Consider the following 21405-nt stretch of genomic DNA (forward strand, 5'->3'; position numbering starts at 1 on the left):
TTTGGATCAACTGAGATAGTAAGCAAATGTTTCATTTGCTATTCATTTTCTTTCCTTTTTCCAATCTTCCTCCCCCTTTTAAATTTGAAATCCTTTGGAAACAGCTAATGCTTAAATTTTAAATTATTTTTATTGTATAGAAGGGGATTTTAGAAAAATTTAGTTTAAAAATACATTTTACACATTTCTGCTGTCCATTATTTCTCAAATTTGCTTTTCTTTATATTTTCAATTCTCTCCAAAGCTTTAGCAGATAAAGTATCTAGAAGCAGACCTAATTGGAAATAAGTGAGCTCATAGTTATATCTGTTATTCCTGTCATACCTCTGTTAACTGCCAGAATATTCTATAAATGGCCACAGATAACCAGTTTAGTGGGCTTGCCTCACTGCACAGTACATAAATCACCACTGATTTAACTCAGTAATTTCGCCTTTGAATTCAGGACTCAGTACACACGCATATACATACATACACTTTATGTCCTGTGGAATTTAAAAGAGCAGTGTTTAATAACACTTGAATGTCACATGATTAGTCTTTAAAATGGGTTTTGGTTCTGTCTTCCACATTAGCATTGAGAACCATTTCTGTGTATTTTTTCCACATTTAAAAATATCAAGAGGGAGCAATGTTGTGGCGGACAGTATTGATTTAACAGATAAGCATAATCTAGTTGTTTTAGCTGAAGCAATAAGTACTTCAGTTGAAGGATAATAAATATCCCCTTGCTTTCTGAAATCTATCTGTAGCATTATGTATAACTTTGACCTCATAAGGAAGAATCACTCTCCATCACATTAACCCAGAAAGCCGCTCTATCTTCCTTTGAGAGCAGGTAACAGTGTTGTCCAGAGGAATCTTAAGCAAGATCTGGAAGACAAATCCCAAAGAAGAAGGTGAAAATGACGAGAACCGCATGCTGGCTGTACTACAGCTGCAGGTTGCGTCTGTCCCACAGGCACAATAAGAGGTGAATAAAAACAAAATAGCGAATAGAGTGTGAAAATATAAAGAAGTCAACAACATAAACTGATGAACAAAAATAGATCCAGAGACCTAAAAACATCAGACCATCAAACCTCAGAGGGAAAGCAGGGGACATTGGGGTTGGGGAGGGAGGGGTGTGTAAGAGATCAACCAAAGAACTTGTATGCATATAACTATAACCAATGGACACAGACAATAGGGGGGTGAAGGCCTGGGATGGGGGCGGGGGCGGGCAGGGAGAGGACAACGAGGGATAAAGGGGACATATGTAATACTTTCAACAATAAGAATTAAAAAAAATAAGTACAAATTAGCAGGTACAGAATAGTCATGGGGATGTAAAGTACAGCATAGGAAATATAGTCAATAATCTGTATATATAAAAGGCTAATATGCAAAGTGTCCCCTAAGGAGTTTGACTGGGAGACCAGGAGTTCAATCGCTCACTATGACTTGTACTGACCACCAGGTGGTGGCACGGTACGAAGGGAGGCCCCAGCCGGCAGCCAGCAGCCACTAGGGACCCTACCCATGCATGAATTTTGTGCACTGGGCCTCTAGTATTATAATAACAATGTATGGTATTAGATAGCACTAGATTTATTGGGATGATCACTTTGTGAGCTATATACTGAAAACGTTCAATCACTGGGTTGTGCACTTGAAACTATACTGTATCTCAACTCTAATTGAAAAATAAAAAATATTATTTAAAAAAAAGAAAGAAAATATTAAGAAATCAAATCACAGAGCTTTCTTTTCTTTTCATTTAACCCCAGGAAATCCATATAAACTATCACAAACATGCATATCATATCAGCCAGTGCATTGCTACTGCGGTTGGGGAAGTAGAGTTTACATGAAAAAGAGAGAAAAACTTAAACTACCTGGAGTACCTAGAACCTTCAGGATTTTATCCAGATGGTGAGCAGGCAGAGGTGATATGAGCTAGGAGCATGAATTCAACAAAAGGACAAATCATAGAAACCTGAGCGAAAGGGCGTCTGCGAGCTGCTTTGAGCTGGTCCAGCCAGTGGTGGCCGCGGACAGGGGCAACTCCAACTTGGGGGAAAGGATTTTTGTTTTCCTCCTGCCTCTCCCCCATGATCCTCTGGGACACCCCCTGCCTGCTCCTTCCCGGTTAAGAACACGAAGTCCACCTGCTCAGGTGAGGAGCTGAGGAGGAGACCTGCCAGATTACGGTCGTGCATCCACCCTCTTCCTCCCAAACCCAAATCTGATGGGTTTTAATGGAGGCAAGTGCCTGTTCCCAGGGCTTCTCTTCCTAAGAGTTTAGGGGATGAAATTCTGACCGGAGAAATCACCTCATATCTGTCCTCTGAACAATCTGTAGAATCGGAAACGCCTTAAAAGTTATCAACCATGTTGTCACTAGACCATTTTTTCAACTGAGTTAACCTGAGTTACCTTTTATAACTCAACTTCTTTGGGTTATAATTAAGCTCTTCCCTGAAAACTTTCTCATCACCCTTTAGGTCCTGGTTTACTGCTACGTTAGGAACTATGTTAGGAACACTTGAGAGCTTCCTCTTTTCACTCAGCAAATATTCCATATTTACCGTTGTAATGAAATAGGCATTTTGCTTTCTAAGAATGAAGCAAAACCATACAGACAAAATTACATTGACTCTATTTGTCTTGAATAATGGAAAGTCAAGAAAACTGACCACTGGCTTGGTAATAGGTCAAAAAACTGAACTAAAATGATGAATTGAGAAGAAAAAAAAAAGAAGATGTAGCTTCTGTGGTCCCTAGTGAATTAAGCTGCTTCCAGATGATTTTTGAACTTACACCTATTAAATGAAAATCTCTGCTTGCAGCAATAAGCCGCTGCAATTTTTGTTCAGTGGGATTTGATCATCACAAAGATTGGAGAAAGGCAGTCCAACTCCCTTTACTTCTCCTCAGTATATTTTGTGTGAAATCACAGCTTTGATGGAAATGTTACCTTGACAGTGAAGCGTTTTCTCTTAGGTGGATTCCAAACCATGCCAGTCGAATGAATGAATGCACGCAAAGGGGTTAAGGATGTCACCAACACGTATGCTTTAAGAATCACAGATAGGTCTTCGGCTCTAAATATGGTCTCATGTGGAGCAAGGACTGTTGTTTGATCCCTAAAAAACAGTTAAAGTCCCACAATGTAGCGTGAGGATGTCATTTGTAAATTATCACAAAGCTTCATAAACTCATCTGTCCTTTGTTGGACCCCAGCTTTCAGTGTGTGGGTTTCCTCAAACAATTTTACTATTTATTAACATCACTCCCAGGGGATATACAGGTACAGAGAAAAGGGATCAAATTAATAAGAGTTCTCCACTCAGGCAGAGTTCATAAAAATACTTTTTAAAAGAAAGAAAGGTCTGAAAACAGTACCTAAAATAAGGTTTAAAGATTTAAACATTTTTAATTAGTCACATATGGAACCATAGTAACTAATTAGAATGGCTTTGTACATAGTGATACAAATTACAGATTAGGGAAGAGTGAAACCCCTGAAATGTTCTGCTCTGCCCTTACCTGCCTTTACTTTATCTTTTCCGCAACAAGAAAAGATGTTAAATTTCTCAATAGTGGACAGCTCACCAAAATATGCCAAAATCCTTTCCCCACTAGTTTGTTTCTATCTAATTATCCTTACCACAAATATTTAGGAGTTAAGGAATGAAACATCAGGAAAATAGTTTAGTCTAAAAGGAAACATAACACTAGTTTAATATTTTATGATGAATAACTGGTACCAAAATGTATAACTAATTGTTTTTCCCTACCATGTTTCTATATTCAAAATATCTAAGCAAAAGATGCATGTGATTCTTCAATGAATACTATTAACTTTGGAAATACTACCTAATAATTATAAAGTTAGACAGGGAAAACTATTTTGTGTTGTAGGTAAGATTATTAAAATCTCTTAATTTATCTACTTTATAAATCACTTTTCTAGAAGTAATATGGCACTCCAAATTGCTTTCTTAGATCCTGAAAGCCATAAAAAAATAACTAGGAAAAAATTTCATTCAGCCATACTCACAGACTAAGGCAATGTCATTTGAGCATAAAATGGAAGTTAAAATTTTATAGTTTCACATTTTCAAGCTTTTAAATTCAACTTACATTAATGTAACTTCCTAAATAAGAGTTCCATTTACCCAAATGTTTATTCTGTGGCAGGAGAGGTTTGAATTACTCTACAAGAAAATCAATGATGGCATTCTTTTACTGGCTAGTGTTGCTCAGTAGTTGAGCATTGACCTATAAACCAGGAGGTCACAGTTCAATTCCAGGTCAGGGCACATACCCAGGTCTCCGGCTTGATCCCCAGTAGGGGGTGTGTAGGAGGCAGCCTATCAATGATTCTCTCTCATCATTGGTGTTTCTATCTCTCTCTCTCCCTCTCTCTTCTCCTCTGAAATCAATTATATATATATATATAATATATCTTTTTAAAAAGATATAACCAAAAAATTATGTAACAGACCTAATAATTCAAACATACAAAAGCCCCTAGATCTGTTCAGTGCTTTTCTTTTGCTAGTGGTCTCCTAAAAATGTACATTGGCCATAACATCTCAAATGATTAGCTTACAGCTGTTCACGTCCCCAGGACCATGGTTTCCACACATGCGGCTTCACGGATTTTAAAAGGTGACTCCAAGAACTCAGCTTGAATTGTGTGCTCTGGTCCAAACACACAGAGGGGCTCACCGGAAGTTGCAGTTCTAAAAAGATTCAAAAGAGCAAGACAGTCATTCTATTGCTTCCTTTTAGAATGGCTTCCATAATAGAGTCTGTATTAAACTACCTTTCTTATGTAGTACTAGTAGCCCATTTGCTGGAAGAATCCTGCAAGCGGCCACTGTGGCCTCGCGCGCTGCCGCTGCCGCCGCCTTGAGGCTGCCTAGCCTGCACCTGCGGGCCACTGCCGCCCGCCCCGCCCTGCCCCGCCTGGGCTTTCCCTCTGGCAGCCACCTTGCTTTCCGCTTTTCCTCCCTCTTCCTTCTAAGTTGTCTTCAGTCTTCACTCCTCCCTCCTTCAGCATATGCAAATTAACCGCCATCTTTGTTGGATAATTTGCATACTCGCCCTGATTGGCCGGTGGGCGTGGCTTTGGCTGGTGGTCGTGGCAAAGGTGCAGTCAATTTGCATATTACTATTTTATTAGGTAGGATGTTCTCCTTCCACAGACTAGGAAGACAAGTGTAATGACTGATTTCAAATTTTCTTGCACAGAAGGGGAGGTAGATGTGATGTTTTCCGCTGTCTTGAACCAAGTAGACCTATCTGCCACCCGGATGAGAGATGCTGTGTGGGAAGGTACCTGAGGGAGCTGACTTTGTTTGCCATGAGAATATTACATAGACAACTTGAGTTGATTTCCTGACAATACAATCCTTTGTGTGCTAGAGTTTGTCATGCTTTATGACCTAACAACAGTGCTTTATTATTTTGCAAAGTATTATTTACTGGGTTTTTTGCATTATATAAAAGTAAAGACCAATAGCAGTAACTTTCTTCAAAACATTCATATTGATATTTTTAAAAAATAGATGTATATAATTTTAAAAAATCAAATTGTACAGAAAGCTATCAAGTGGAAAGAAAAAGCATCCAGCAATCCACCCCCAGTTAGAACCTCTCTCCTTTAAGCCAAAGTCAAAGCTTACATATTCACTTTACCCTCTAGATAAGCAGAAAATCGGTGAGATGCACATGATTCTTCGATATGTAAATTGACATAAATATCAATGTATCTACACAAATCTATGCATGTAGATACAGATGCTCCCTGACTTACGATTTTTCAACTTTACAATTGTACAAAGGCAATATGTATTCAGTAGAAACCATACATCAGATTTTGAATGTTGATGTTTTCCTGGGTTAGAGATATGTGGTACATACAATACTTTCTCATGATGCTGGGCGGTGGCAGCTGCCTGCAGCTCCAAGTCAGCCCCACCATCACTATACTCTAAACAACCGATACCCCACAGTGGATTCATTGTTAGGTGATTTTGCCCAACTGTAGGCTAATGTAAGTGTTCTGAGCACATTTAAAGTGCTAGGCTAGACTAAGCTATGATGTTCAGTAGATTAGATGTATTAAATACATATTCAACTTATGATGGGTTTATCGGGAACTAACTCTATCTGAAGTTGAGGAGCATCTATATTTCTGCTTTTTAAGTTACCCAAAAGAGAGATTACAATGTTCTGTCTGGCTTATTTACCTACTAATTCATCCTGGAGTCCTTCCAATATCAGCAAATACAGAATCATCTTATACTTCTTATTGACTTAAAGTGTTTCATTAAATGAATATACATTTAATTTAACCATCCCCTTCTTTGTTGTATATTTAGATTACTTTTGTAACATTCCTCTTTTACTATTTCAAAAATACTGCCATGAATGCTGTAACACATGTGTTTTGGTGTACTTTTACAAGTTTACCTAGGGGCAATTCTAATCTGCATGCATCATCGCCAGGTCAATGGGTAAATGCATTGTAAATGTGATAGACATTACTAAATGGGCTTCCAAAAAGGTTGCCCCAATTCCCATCATCTTCAACAGCATATGAGAGTTGTTACCTTACTGCTGGGTCACAGTGCTTTATTTTTAAATTATACACTTTATCTAGCTCTCAAAATGGAACAAAGCCTTTAAATTATTTTCCCCCTGTGCATGTTTCATCAACACTGACATAGTCTAATTTAAAACACTTCACACTCTTAAGTAAAAGTCAGCAGAAGTCAAGCTGTTCAATGTATTCTCATATCTCATTACTTAGTACAGTATGATCTTTCTCAAAGCTGATAGCCTATTTATAAGGCTGCCCTATTAATGATGTTCTAACACAGCTTAATAAAAGAAATACCCAAATTACTTGTTTCTGGAGGTGACAAATGAAGAGTCATTAAGGTAATTTCTTTCTTGGGAATCAGACTTAAAAAAAGTTGAAGTGTTTATATAATCCTTTAGATTATTAGTAAGAAAGTGTGTGTGTGTGTGTTTGTGTGTGTGTGTGTGTGTGTGTGTGTGTGTGTGTGTGTGTCTCACTAGACTTAATTTTTTAGATTAAATTTACAGGAAGAAGATACATGTTCTTTTTTTTCACCACTAAATAGTCATTTTTTAAAAGAATTTATTACTAGAAAAATTTTGTCTCTCCCAAAACATTAATTTATTGCCTTCTTTATATAATAAGAGAATAGTGTAATTTACTCTGATTTCCCTTTACATTTGCTGCCAAGAAGCAAAGCACTGATTAGAAGCCCAAGCAGAATTGACCTTAAAGAAACAAGACATATTAAGTCTTTCATTGAGGTAGTAGCTCAATAATTTTGAAGAAATAGTAAGAAAATATGTCAAAACAATAAACAATTTTATCTCCTTTTTTTTTAGTTCAACTAGAGGACCCTATGCCATGTAATTAAATGAATCCTATATAAGAATCGCAAAGAATATTTCCAATTTCCACAGCAACAACACAGCCATTGAAACTGTGGTTGAACAATGAAACTGAATCTTGATTAAAGTAGTTTTTACCCTTTGTGTGATTTCATATATATATATATATATATATATATATATATATACACTATATATATGACTTGCCATTATATTATTCCTAGTTTGGAAGTTACTTTTAATGATTCTAAACAAACAAACAAATAAAAATCTGTAATTACATGTCACCTTACATCTAAAAGCATTCCCAATTCCATTGATTACGGCCAAAAATTAAAAATACACTTTATTAAGACCTTTAAAAAGATGCAACTGCACTTTATGGAGCTTTTATAAATAGTTATGGAATCTTTAAGTAGCCTAGGTTCTTATTTCACTGAGGCAAAGGCTTACCAGCAGTCACCATTCCTTATGTCTCTCCTTTGGCATATCTATCAAGGGCTCTCTCAAGAGACCAGTCCAATCTACTTGTCTGAATACCCCCTTCTCCCTTGGATATATACAAAGAGCCTAGAAATCTATAAATAATGCCAAAGCTAGCTTTTCTTTTTGGAGAGAATTGGGGAGATGAGTTTCTTTCTTTCTTTTTTTTTTTTTTTTTCATGTTTATGAAGTAACAGTGATAATACCAGTTTATTTGAAGATTAATGTTTTCAAAACATCTTGTACCTGAAATTGTACCATATCCTGTATTAAAATATGACATTTCCACCAAAAACACATTCCCCCCCCCCATTGCCCTCCAGCCCCCCATTCATGCCCTCACCGCCCCCCACCCCCCGGTGTCTGTGTCCATTGGTTAGGCTTATATGCATGCATACAAGTCATTTAGTTGATCTCTACCCCTTACCCTCACCCTCCCCTACCTTCCCTCTGAGGTTTGACAGTCTGATCAATGCTGCTCTGTCTCTGGATCTATTTTTGTTCATCAGTTTATGCTGTTCATTATATTCCACAAATGAGTGAGATCATTGATATTTATCTTTCTCTGACTGGCTTATTTCACTTAGCATAATGCTCTCCAGTTCCATCCATGCTGTTGCAAATGGTAAGAATTCCATGAGTTTTTATGATACAAACAGTCTTCAAATGGCCTTCTAATTCATTAACACATGTTTATTAAAAATTTTCAGAAAGTAATTAAATATAGAGGGCCTAACATGTGTCTTTAGAATTTCCCTATCCCATAATATGTAGACTGAATGGATAGCAAATACGGATGTGAAATATTATATAAACTTTTATTTATTGACTACTCAGCTTATTTTAAAGAGCTCTGAAGCCTATAACTTTACCATTTACCTAGAATAAAAATAAACAATAGGTTAGGGACATCTGAAGACTGCTTTTATTGTGCCTTCTAACGTCTGGCTGGCCAGGCACTGAGGGCCTACTGACTATGGTGAAATTTTATGAAAAGAAAGATTAAACCAGAACCACAGAACCAGGTTTTCAGTTTTATTCTTAACAACCAGTGCTTAATGGGCATGCGACTTTGTCAAGGAGTCTTCTAGACTCCAGCGTGTAATTCGCATTAATTTTCTGAATGTCCCACATCACTAAACACAATGCTTATATAAAAGAAGTACTCAGCAAGTGCTTGCTCTAGCATGCCAGAGTGCAATTAAAACAAAATAGTATTCACATGTATTAAAATATTTATTTGGTTATTTATTTTTCCTTTCTATGTGACATGTAATTATGTACATCACAGACAAAGACTAAACACTGCAAAAGATTAGCTTGTACTAGCAAAGATTAGCTGCCAAATTTCTATTGTATTTGATTTACTCTTTTGTCCCAAAGTTAATAATTAATAGGAAAGAAATAGTAAAAACATAATTATATTTCACAAATATTTGAATATTGTTTTGACTTTAGTATTAGGAAGCTAAACTTAGCCAGTATTTTCTTATTTTAAAACTTCCAGAGGGAGAGAAGGCGAAAATGGTGGCCAAATAGGCAGAGCTGTCATGCACATCATACTCAATGGGCAAAAACTAAAGTCATTTCCCCTAAGACAGGAACAAGACAAGGATGTCTGCTTTCACCACTCTTATTCAGCATAGTACTAGAAGTCCTAGCCACAGGGATCAGACAAGAAGAAGAAAAAAAGGCATCTGAATTGGAAAGGAGGAAGTAAAACTGTCATTATTCACAGATGACATGATATTGTACATAGGAAACACTAAAGAGTCCATCAAAAAACTATTAGATTTAATAAATGAATTCAGCAATGTAGCAGGATACAAAATTAACCCAGAGGCATCTATGGCATTTTTATACACCAATAATAAACTCTCAGAAAGAGAAACAAATGAAAAAAACAATCCCATTTACCATTGCAACGAAATTAAGATACTTAGGAATAAACTTAATCAAGGAGGCAAAAGACCTGTACTCGGAAAACTATAGGACATTGAAAAAAGAGATAAAGGAAGACATAAACAAGTGGAAGCATATTCTGTGTTCATGGATTGGTAGAATCAACATCATTAAAATGTCCATACTACCCAAAGCAATCTATAGATTCAGTCTCAATCCCTATTAAAATACCAATGGCATATTTCACAAATCTAAAACAACCACTCCAAAAATTTATATAGAACCAAAAAAGACCCCGAATAGCCACAGCAATCTTGAGAAAGAAGAACAAAGTTAGAGGAATCACAATACCAGATATCAAGTTATACTTCAAAGCCACTGTACTCCAAACAGCTTGGTACCGGCACAAGAACAGGCATATAGGTCAATGGAACAGAGACCCCAGGGATTAACCCATGCCATTATGCTCAATTAATATTTGACAAAGGAGACAAGAGCATACAATGGAGTAAAAACAGTCTCTTCATAAATGGTGTTGGGAAAATTGAACAGGTACATGCAAAAAAATGAAACTAGACCACCAACTTACACCATATACAAGAATAAACTCAAAATGGATAAAAGACTTAAATGTAATTTGTGAAACCATAAAACTCTTAGAAGAAACCATAGGCAGCAAAATTTCAGACATCTCTCATAGCAATATGTTTACTGATACATCTCCTAGGGCAATGGAAACTACATAGAAAATAAACACATGGGCCTACATCAAAAGAAACCATCAACAAAATGAAAAGAGAGCCCACTGCATCGAAGAACATATTTTGCAATGATACATTTTATAAGGAGGTAATTTCCAAAACATGTAAGGAACTCATACAACTTGACAAAAGGAAGACAATTCAATTTAAAAAATGGACAAAAGACCTAAATAAACACTTCTCCAAAGTGGATATACAGAAGGCCAAGAGACATGAAAAAATGCTCAAAGTCACTAATCATCAGAGATATGCAAATTAAAATGACAATGAGGTATCAACTCACACCTGTTAGAATAGCTATCATCAACAAATCAACAAACGTCAAGTGTTGGTGAGGATGTGGAGAAAAGGGAACCCTAGTACACTGCTGGTGGGAATGTAGACTGATGCAGCCACTGTGCAAAACAGTATGAAGTTTCCTCAAAAAATTAAATATGGAACTCCCATTTGACCCAGCGATTCAACTTCTAGGAATATGTTCTAAGAAACCAGAAACACCCATTAGAAAGAATATATGCACCCCTATGATCATAGCAGTGCAATTTATAATATCTAAGATCTGGAAACAGCACAAGTGCCCATCAGCAGATGAGTGGGTAAAAAAAGCTGTGGTACATCTATACAATGGAATGCTATGCAGATGTAAAAATAACAAGGACCTCTTACCCTTTGAGACAGGAGGGAGGGACCTGGAGAGTATTATGCTAAGCAAAACAAGCCCACCAGAGAAAGGTAAGTATCGCACGATCTCACTCATATGTGGAATCTAATGAACAAAATAAACTGATGATCAAAAATAGACCCAGATATATAGAAGCATGGAACAGACTGAGGACTCCAGAGGGAAGGTGGGGGTTCAGGGGTGTGTGTGGAGTGATTATCCAGGGAACTTGTATACATATATCCATAGCCCATGGACACAGACAATAGTTTGGTGAAGGCCTGGGACTGGTCAGTGCAGGGTGGAGGGGGTCAATGGGAAAAAAAAAACACAAACAAATAAACAAAGGGGACATCTGTAATACTTTCAACAATAAAGAAAAAAAGAGAAGAAAATATTAATAGGTCTGTAGCGATTTTCTGTGTTAGCTGCTATAATCATTGTAATCATGAAATAATGATGAACATCTTTAACAGTAAAAGAAAAAAAAAATCAACAATAACAAAAAACCTTCCAGTGAAGCTAAAGGCCTTATTTAATTATTAACAACTAGAGGCCCAGTGCATGATTTAATCATGCACCTGGTGCACCAGCAGGCTGGCTGTCCGCGGGTGCCCCAGGCCTTCCGAAAGCCTCCGGCGCTGCGGAGGCTTTCGAAAGGCCTTGCGCCGGAGCAGACAGCCGGCCGGGTCCCCCGCTTTGGCCTTTGATCGTGGGGGACCCGGCCGGCTGTCCGCCGGTGCCCCAGGCCTTCCGAAAGCCTCCGGCAGCCATGGCACAGACGTTGAGCTCACGGTGCCACTGGCTCCGCGAGCTCAGCGTCCTGCTGGCCCAATCAGCTACCCCGGCCACCCTGAGTCCCGCCCCCTGCGCCTCCTGCTGGCCCAATCGTGGGCGTAGCGGAGTGATGGTAATTTACATATTACCATTTTATTATGTAGGATTAGTTTTGAGATTAGAAATATACCAAGTACTATTTGTGGAGTTATTAATTGTTTTTCTTGCCTGAGGGCATTTGCAAGTCATAGTCCTTAGCCTGCAGGTAAAAAAGCTACACAAATATATCCTCAGAATTTATATGCATAGCAAATATCTACACTAATAAAAGAGAAATATACAAATTGACCATACCTTCACAACACCCACCAGCCAATCAGGAGTGAGTATGCAAATTAACCCAACAAAGATGGTGGGTTAATTTGCATATACAGGCGCAGAGCAGCCGGGGGTGGGGAGGGACGCTGGCATCATCGCCATGGTGATGACACAGGCATTCCGCACCGCCCGAGCTGCTCAGGGCCTCTGGGCAGCGTGGTGGGCAGGGCCAGAGTGGAAAGAGTTGGCTCCAGGCCAGAGCGGAAAGGCGGTGCCAACAGCCAGGGAAAGGAAGGCCCATTCTTGCACGAATCTTCGTGCATCTGGCTTCTAGTACATTAATATGTACATAAACGGAAGTCATAGCCAAGAAATAACTCTCTGTCAGGGCCTTGGGAGAAAATAGATAAAGGCCGGAATCAAAGGGGTAACTGAAGAGACTGCTAACCAAGACACTTAGCAAGAGCCATTTAAAGAAGGGACAATTAAACAAACACGGGAAGAGTTAAGGACACGCAGCAATAGGTAGTAAAGCTCTTCATGCCTCACATATGGAAGCTCTCGCCACCCCTGGTCCAGAGGGAGATGACTGCAGAACCAGGCAAAAGGCATAGCTGTGGGAGAGGGCACCATGCAGAAGCTATGGCGACAGGTAGAGGAGCACATTCATCTCCAAGCCAGGGCCCAGGGGGAAAGAAGCCAAGGAAAGATGCTCCAAAGTTCTCTCCATCTGAGCTCTGAGCTTCTGCCGGAAGTCAGGGGGCCAGGGCCCTGCTGATGCAGGCTGTGTGGGACAGCTTTCTGGGGAACGGCCGAGGGTGCATTTGCAGGGGCAAATGAAGGAGGCCCAGCACAAACCCTGGACTGTACTTGGAAAAGAATGAGTTTTGATGCCAATCTTCTCCTTCCTCTCACTCAAATAACAGGAGATATGTGCAGTGCTCATAGAAGAAGGGGGCTGACATGAAAAGAATGAGGAAGCCCAGCGCAGAGAGTTTTCCTAAAGTGGCATGTGGACATTTTTGTTCACAGTCTGGGAAATGAGTGTGACATGGGCAAGGTTGGTTTGCACTGGGCATGACCAGTGGTGTCTGTTAGTGGCATCATATGCTCCGGTCGTGGCAGGACGCTGCAATGACACCGAGGCAGCTCCCACGACGAGGCAGAGATGGACACCCCGTGATGAACTCTCTAAGGCCAAAGGGCCCTGGAACCCAGCATGAGCACAGGAACCAGGGAGAGGTCTCCAGCAGACAGCCAAGGAGGGACCAAGCAAACTGAGCCTGGTCTGAGGAGGCGTGGGTGGAACCAATAAAGACACATGTTCTAACTGGCCCAGCATATTGTCAGAGTTGCTAATACATTTTTCCTTCAATCCTATTTTACAAATGGTATCCCAAATAACACTTGTTTTTAAAACTTTAACTCCTGTCTATTAGTGGATTTCTATTCATGGATGTGACCATGAACTAATTCCTTAAGTATCTTTACCTAGAAATTGAGGTTAGTAATAACAGTAATAACAAGAAGAACCTACCTCATATGGATTCTGACAGAACAAAATATCAAATTTCCTTTAAAGTGCTTTGCATAGCTCTTGGCATATCCTGAACACTCAAAAATGTTAAATAGCCACCAGTAGTATTCGTGGAGTATAATCTTTTTCTATACCCTAGAAAACGTGCTTACAACTTTAGAAACTTCAAAGTATAACTAAAATGTCACCCCTTTTGAATTTTTTCAGCACCAAGGGCTTCTTACCACTGCTGGTTATCAAAGAAAGGCTAATCTATTAAACACTCTTCTATGTGATTCTTAAACATCTGACAGTTGGCATTAGTCTCTTAAGAACAAATCGGGAAGTATGTGGAGTAAGCACAGATGTTGTGTGGACCAAAATAAAACACGGCATCTTTACTGTAAGTGGCCTGTAAAGACACCCTCTGTTTTCAGTGACTAACATTTAGCAGCGCCGTATCTCAGCAAAGCAGTTCGTTTCCGGTTCTGTTTCACTTATTTAAAGGACTTCTGTATTAGAGCTGTTTCTGTGGATGGAGTAAGCCTGGGACAGACCCAGTTAGTGCAATATTTTAGTCTGTTCTTCTCTGTTTTGCTCAGGGAAAGACTTCTTTGTAAACAACCAACACAAATTTAAACAGAATTCGTTCTTAGTCAACAGACTTATGACACGTAGACAAAATTCCCTGGACTCTTTCAGACCTTCACTTGAACTTAAATGATGTAATTTGGATCTATATACTCCAAACACATCAAGTCTTTAATAACTTTTTACTTTCATTTTATGCAAGTAGCATTGGCCAGAGAGTAACTTTGAAAAAATGGATACACCAAAGGTTTAAAGGCACTATTAATACATAGTTCTAGCCTTATGCCAGGGAACTCAAAATTCAAAATTCCTTCCTCAAGATCTGACATTATTACCTAAGTGGCTGTGACACCAATAGTTTACTATGTATAGTGTGAGAATATCATTCATATGCTACTACTATATAAGGGTGCATCAAAACACAAATACAAACAGCATAGACTTAATATAGTACTTTGGGGGGGGGTGGTTAATAACTTCCACTTTATATTACAGAAAATGAGATGAATTCCATGTCCTAATATAAGTGGAAACACAGTTTGACACATAAAAAATGACCAGATCAATGACTTACCTGTGCTTTAAACAGGTAATCATTGTATAAAATTTCCGCCAACTAACCATCCAATCAATCAGATGCGTATTGAGCACTCAGCAAATGCAAAGCCATTTCTGTTCTCCCTTCTGCTCTCTTTCAGTGGGCGTGTCGAAGTCGTGCAGTTCTACACAAACAGTTTTCCTCATGGACTGCTCTATGTTTTGACCATGACAACCTAAGAACCTTGAATTCAGCTCATTTTCTCCGGTAATAAAAGCTATGTCTAGACGACCACTTCAATTTTCTTGCTCCTATGATTTCACTGAAATGACCAAATAGCATGAAAGGTTGTCTTACTACTTTATGGCAGCTTAATTTTGCTTTCACTCTTTTTGCCAAATTTTTCCAGAGGGAAAGAAAGAAAAAGAACGCTTGACTACTTCGGCAAAACCAAAGATTAATAATTCAGTATAAATTAATAAGCACCATTAATAACAATTTGAAACACAACCTCCAACAAATATTAATAGAGTGCAACAAATATAATAATAGAATAGCTGTCTAAGCCCACCCACCATGAAAATAAATTTATCCTTTTATTAACATTAAAGTTTTCTCTCAGGAACATTTCCTGGAGTAAAACATGAAATATTATTGATGTAATTTACATCAGAATAATTAATGATTAGCAGGACTCTTAACAGTGATTTGAAATTCTTTTCAAGTGTATTGAAGTCAATCCTAATTTAAATGTAAGACAAAAACACTAAAGTCATTGCCCCTATTTTTTTAATTGCTGCTATCTATAATAATAAGAGGGTAATATGCTAATTAGACTGGACATCTTCCGGACGTCCTTCCTGACGAAGCCAGGGTCGGAGGGAAGCCAGCTGGGTCCCAGGTGCCTGCAGGTGGCCCGAGGGAAGCCAGCCCAGGCCCCGGATGCCAGGTGCCCGAGTCCCGGGTGCCCTTGGGCCGAAAGAAGGGAAGCAGCCCGGGTCCCAGGTGCCTGCAGGTGGCCAGAGGAGGGAAGCCCGGGTCCCGGGTGCCAGAGGGAAACCGGTGCCGGCAGCCGGGGGAAGGTAGGCCTACTCTTGCACGAATTTTCGTGCATCGGGCCTCTAGTTTTAAATAAAACCATACATTAGCATATCTCTTTATTACTGGCCACTTTACAGACCCTATTTTTTGGTGTAATAAAGCATACACGGTATTACTGTCAATTTATTTCTCTATGTCAATATTATGTACAAATAAATGCATTATATGAACCAAGTACATATTTAAAATATCAAGATTTTTTCATAATATCTGACTCTGAAAGTGAGACAAAAATATAGGACATGCAGAGAGTAGAGCCAATTGTCAAAATGAAATCTAATGAGAGACAGAGAGCCAAATATCCAGAATTAGCTCAGGATCGTGGGCTAGGTCAGAAGAGATTTTTCATTAAGACACTGAACAAGCATGTTTCTACAGAAGCATTTTGTCCTCATGTTCTTTCTCCTCAACTGAACAGCGATCGGATTGGAGTCAGCGGAAGCAGGTTTGGCTAAGAGGCTTTCTAACACGGAGTCTACTCTAACAGATTAGGCCACAAAGGGCAGGGTCAGAAGGCAGGCAGAATCTGACAAGAGTTGCTGAAACGATGCTTCAGTTGTTGACCTTAGCTAGGTACAGTGGTATTAATCAGGTACATTTGGCCTATTTCATATCTTGTAAATGACTAAAGAATTAATCAATTAATTAAGGCAAAGTGGAGGGAGCCTTCATTAACTGAAGTGCTAAAGAACCCTTGATCTTTAAAGAGGTTAATTAGGTGGTTAAATTTTTGAATTCTTGTCTGGATTTTAAACTTTGACGTTAACGTGTCTTCTCCCAGGTAGAATTTAGGCCAGGACATTCAATTCAAATGACTGTTTTCTACAAGGATATTCTTCATATTTTCTTCATACATCTCCCACCAAGAGGCCATATACATGAATTACTTTTCGTAGAATTAATACACTGTGAGTCAGCCTTAGAGTTCTTACACCAGCACATCATCTCGATCATCACCATTTGTTTGCGTGTCCCTGACTGAACTTCCAGATCTAAGCTGCTACTTAAATGCCTTAAAATAGGTGGATGATGAATAGCAAGTCATTTGCATCTTGCTATTTCTTACAGTGCAATGTCTTAGAGAGAGTAATTTTATGGCACCAATGACATCCCAGTCATTTCAAATAGTCAGGGCTGTGCAGTCATTGCTTAAAAAAATCCCATGAGCTCTGGCATCACTCAGGTGTCCAAAGTCCTGAGTTAACTGCTTGAAGTCTCTGCTACAATTTGACTCTGTAGACCCAGCCAATGGAAACTGAATTAAAAAGCGTGGATTGTAAGTAGTGGAGAGAATTCAAGCTAACTTTCAGAAAATATTGGGGAACAGCGATAAAATAGCAAAGTCTGGGTTTCCTTCCTCCTTTTCCCGCTAAGAAAGAATGATACATGCTTATTTGGAAACCAAGTCATGTTATGTTGTTTGAATGACAGGAATAGATAAATAGATTTTTAATTTCCATAAATGAGTTGGAGAGAAGAGACCAATGAGGAGAGGGGTTGTAACAGATGGTGTTTTGTTGAGCGAGAGGTGGGTGCTTAAGAAGAGAAGAGGGTTGTAAACGTCATTTGGCAGAAATGTCATTGTGTGTTGAAAAAGGATAGTTGTCCAATTGATAAAATTTGTCTCCAACCTGCCTTCCCTAAAAACAAAACAAACAAAAAACTATTAAGATTTTAAAATACTTCTCCAGGCTTTTGGAATCAGTCTTGTGGGAGGGAGTGTTTTAATTTGTTTGTTTATCTGTTTGCTTAACACAACATAGTGCGCAAGATTCTCTCAAAGGGGCGATTTTTGCCCCAAGTCCCTTGCCACACTCGGCTCAGTCCCCTGAGGCGGAGGTCAGGTCCAGTTGCCCAAGTTGGCATCTCCGGCTCTTCGCAGTGAGGGAAGGGCTGGGGGTGGGGACACTGGCAGGCAAACACATTCCGATTTAAAGAAAAAGTACATGAAGTTTCCATTAGGAGAAAAGCTGAACTCAAGAGTGTTCATTCAATTTCATGGATCCAGAGTGAAAAGTGACAGAAGTTCATGGCCACCGTTATCCATCAAATGATTTGCAATTCAGGTTTCCAGCACTGTGCTTCAAAACTGCTCACCGAATCACCCACTCGCCACAACCGCTGACAGCTCAGAGAATGTTGCTCTTCACTCAGCCTTTTCTTCGATATCCCAACTCGGGCTTTTATTTACCAAATCGCTTAAAACACTCACAATATCTCGCAGTCCCAGGAGCTTCAGTTAACAGGAGAGCACAGTTTCTGACTAGACATTTCAAAATAGGCACGAGACTCTAGTTTTTTGTTTTGAGTTTTGCTTTCCCCCATGAGCCATATTCTATATAGTACTTAAGGGCTTTTCACCCACCAATGGCTGAAAATGTTTCAAAAGCTTATAAGTAGTGAAATATTCTATTAAAACCTACCCAATAGGTAAAATTTCCCTTAATTGAAAATGCAGAAACATCTGCATTGCTCATTTTGCTCTTGGCAAAATCTACAGGTGTAGATTTACCAATAAACCATGTAACTGGAAAATTTTAAATATCACTTTGTGGGTGCTACCTTTGCTTTTTATAGCCCACGATGAATATGGTTTAAAGTTCTTTCTTTTAAATGACACAATCTCTTCTAAAATTGGCTGTTGACTAACCAACTACATAAGACTGAGAGAAGGAATCTAGAAATAGAAATATTTCAAAATACTGAACTGAAAAAGATAAATTAGGCATAACCAGTTTACTTGACCTCGTAACCTTTCTCCTTTTCTTCTTAATTCTGTATTTAGAATTTAAGGAAACTTCCTGTCTGTGCAATATTTGGAATGCAAGAATATAAATAGTTATGGCTTTTTCTATTTCAAGGATAAATACATATTTCCATACCTTGTTCAAGAGCTATACTTCAGGTCCAGTTGCGACAGTCTTAGAACTAAACAATACTAAACATCACCATCACAACACTTATGATTGTGGGTTGCTGGCTCTATGTGAGGCCTTGTTCTCAGTCTTTAAGTATATTAACTCATTCTACTATCCAAGCAATCCTAGGGGACAGTCATATCGCCCCTACATTTCAGACAGAAAAGTAAAGCACAGAGAAGGTAAGAAACCTGCCCAAGGACACTGGGCTATTAAAGGCCAATATGGGATTCCCACATATGCAGCCTGGCCTGGGGTGCATCCAGCCACTATCCAACAGCAATGTGCAATTAGGTCAAAGCAATTACTCCTTCTGAAAACCATTTTCGAGAGTCATTAATTCACAGAAATTATATAATTTGGTTCTACTTACATTTATTAATCCACATCCCCAGATTGTTCTTTATAAACCAGTGGATTCTAAAAACCCTCCCATGAAGGTCAGAAGAGCAGCTTCAGAATGCCAAGACAACTAATTCTTGGCCCTTTCAAGTGGTCCAATGTGGTCACTATCATTCTAGACTTGAGGTTAGTGGCTACACCCACATCCGAGTCACCCCTCATCCCAGCACATGGCTACAGTGTGAAGTTTGTCATGGTAAATTTTCTACTTTGCTTAGAAAAGGTTGTAGCTGGTTTGAGGAACTATACCTGGAATGGCCGTATCAGAAAGTAGTAACAGAAGAAAGATGAAGACAGAGTAGCAGTAAGCGCTGAGCACCTGAGTTCTGACTACCCCTCAAAAACAAAAAGAAACAGGGTCTGTTTGTAGCAAAATTACATAACATCTGCTTATATGGAAATAGTATAGTAAATAAGAAATTATAAGGATTATTTTAATTGATTAGAGAATAATAAAAATAATTTAAAAATAGGTAAAACAAGTTCAATTTGTCATTAGACCCAGGTATTAGGCTTTCTTAAATAGCTCCTTTCTTTTCTATATATATAAACTAAAGGCCCAGTGCATGAAAATTCATGCACTGGAGGGGGGTCCCTCAGCCCGGCCTGCCCCCTCTCACAGTTCGGGAGCTCTCAGGGGCAGGAGGCAACTCAGCAATCAGGGGAAGGCAATGGCCCATCACATCTCTGCTGCTGCTGCTGCCACTGCTGGCAGCACAAGCGTCGGCTGGCCCTGGTTACCTGCACCTTGGGCCAGCCCTGGGCGGCTGAGCAGCCACCATCTGAAGCTTGCCTGCACTTCGGGCCAGCCCTGGGTGGCTGGGCAGCCACCATCTGAGGCTTGCCTGCACCTTGGGTCGGCCCTGGGTGGCTGGGGCCTGAGGGGCCTGGGGGACTCTGGAGGCAGGCGCATGGAGCTCAGGGGATTGGGTGCCACTATCTAGTGGCTGTGGGCGCTGCCATCTTTGAGGGCAGGGCAGTCAATTAGCATATTCCCTCCTTATTGGCTGTGGGCGCTGCCATCTTTGAGGGCGGGGCAGTCAATTAGCATATTCCCTCCTTATTGGCTGTGGGTGCTGCCATCTTTGAGGGCGGGACAGTCAATTAGTATATTCCCCCCTTATTGGCTGTGGGCGCTGCCATCTTTGCGATGGCGTGAGGGTCAATTAGCATATTCCCTCTTTACTAGATAGGATGGCTAATATGCAAAGTGCTTCCTCAGGAGTTCGATTGCTCACTATGACATGCACTGACCACCAGGGGGTGGCACGGAACGAAGGAAGACCCTGGAACCGCCAGTGACCCTAACCCAGGCCTGCCAGCTCCCCAGAGGAGACCCCCGCCAGGATCGGGGGCATGACCAGCCTCCAAACCGCCAGTGACCCTAACCCAGGCCTGCCAGCACCCCAGAGGAGACCCCTGCCAGGATTGGGCTCATGGCCGGCCTTCAAACTTTGACGGCCCCTAGCCCAAGGAGGCCTCCTCGCCGAGGACGCCCGAGTCTGTTCTTGACCTAGGGCCGGGCTCTCCCTGCAAGGGACTCAGAAGCCGCCAGAGCCCAACTGCCAGTCTCGGGGAGGTGGGAGTGCGTCCACTGTTCACCAAAAAGCAGGGCCATCAAACCGCTCAGTCTCAGTGCAGGCACAGGTCCCTGGCTGACGGGGTGGAGGCCAGACCAAAACAAGACAGCAGAAACACCCTGCCCACCTGGGCGGGTGCAGCTGCAGTCCACGTGGCCTGGGCAGTGTAGAAAGCACTACCTTCTCCCAGGTCCTGTGCTGGCACCGCCGCCTCGCTCACCCTCAGGCCCCCTGAGTCCTGACAGCGAAGTGTGTAGGGCATCCTGCAGGAGTTGTGCCATTCTGGGTGCTTTTGCCCAAAGACACACTTTGGGATGAATTCAGAGCCACATCTCACTTCCCATGAGACTGGAAGAACCATGTAAAAGGAATTTGACAAAAGCTTTCCACATCTCTGTTAATTCTTTTGAATCCATAAAACGACCTTAA

General features: G+C 40.2%; 1 protein-coding gene across 2 annotated transcripts in view; it reads right to left on the reverse strand.

The window, feature by feature from the left end:
- CPED1 (cadherin like and PC-esterase domain containing 1) overlaps positions 1-21405 on the reverse strand; it is a 292313-nt gene that overhangs the window by 173302 nt on the left and 97606 nt on the right. For both annotated transcript variants that reach the window (XM_079785649.1, XM_079785648.1), the window contains 2 exons: positions 4601-4733; positions 2960-3128 (listed from right to left, as the gene is read on the reverse strand). In XM_079785649.1, coding sequence (XP_079641775.1) covers positions 2960-3128; positions 4601-4733 — 302 coding nt within the window. The remainder of the gene's footprint in view (positions 1-2959; positions 3129-4600; positions 4734-21405) is intronic.

This window comes from Cnephaeus nilssonii (genome assembly GCF_951640355.1).
Source record: "Cnephaeus nilssonii genome assembly, chromosome: 12".
NCBI lineage: Eukaryota > Metazoa > Chordata > Mammalia > Chiroptera > Vespertilionidae > Cnephaeus > Cnephaeus nilssonii.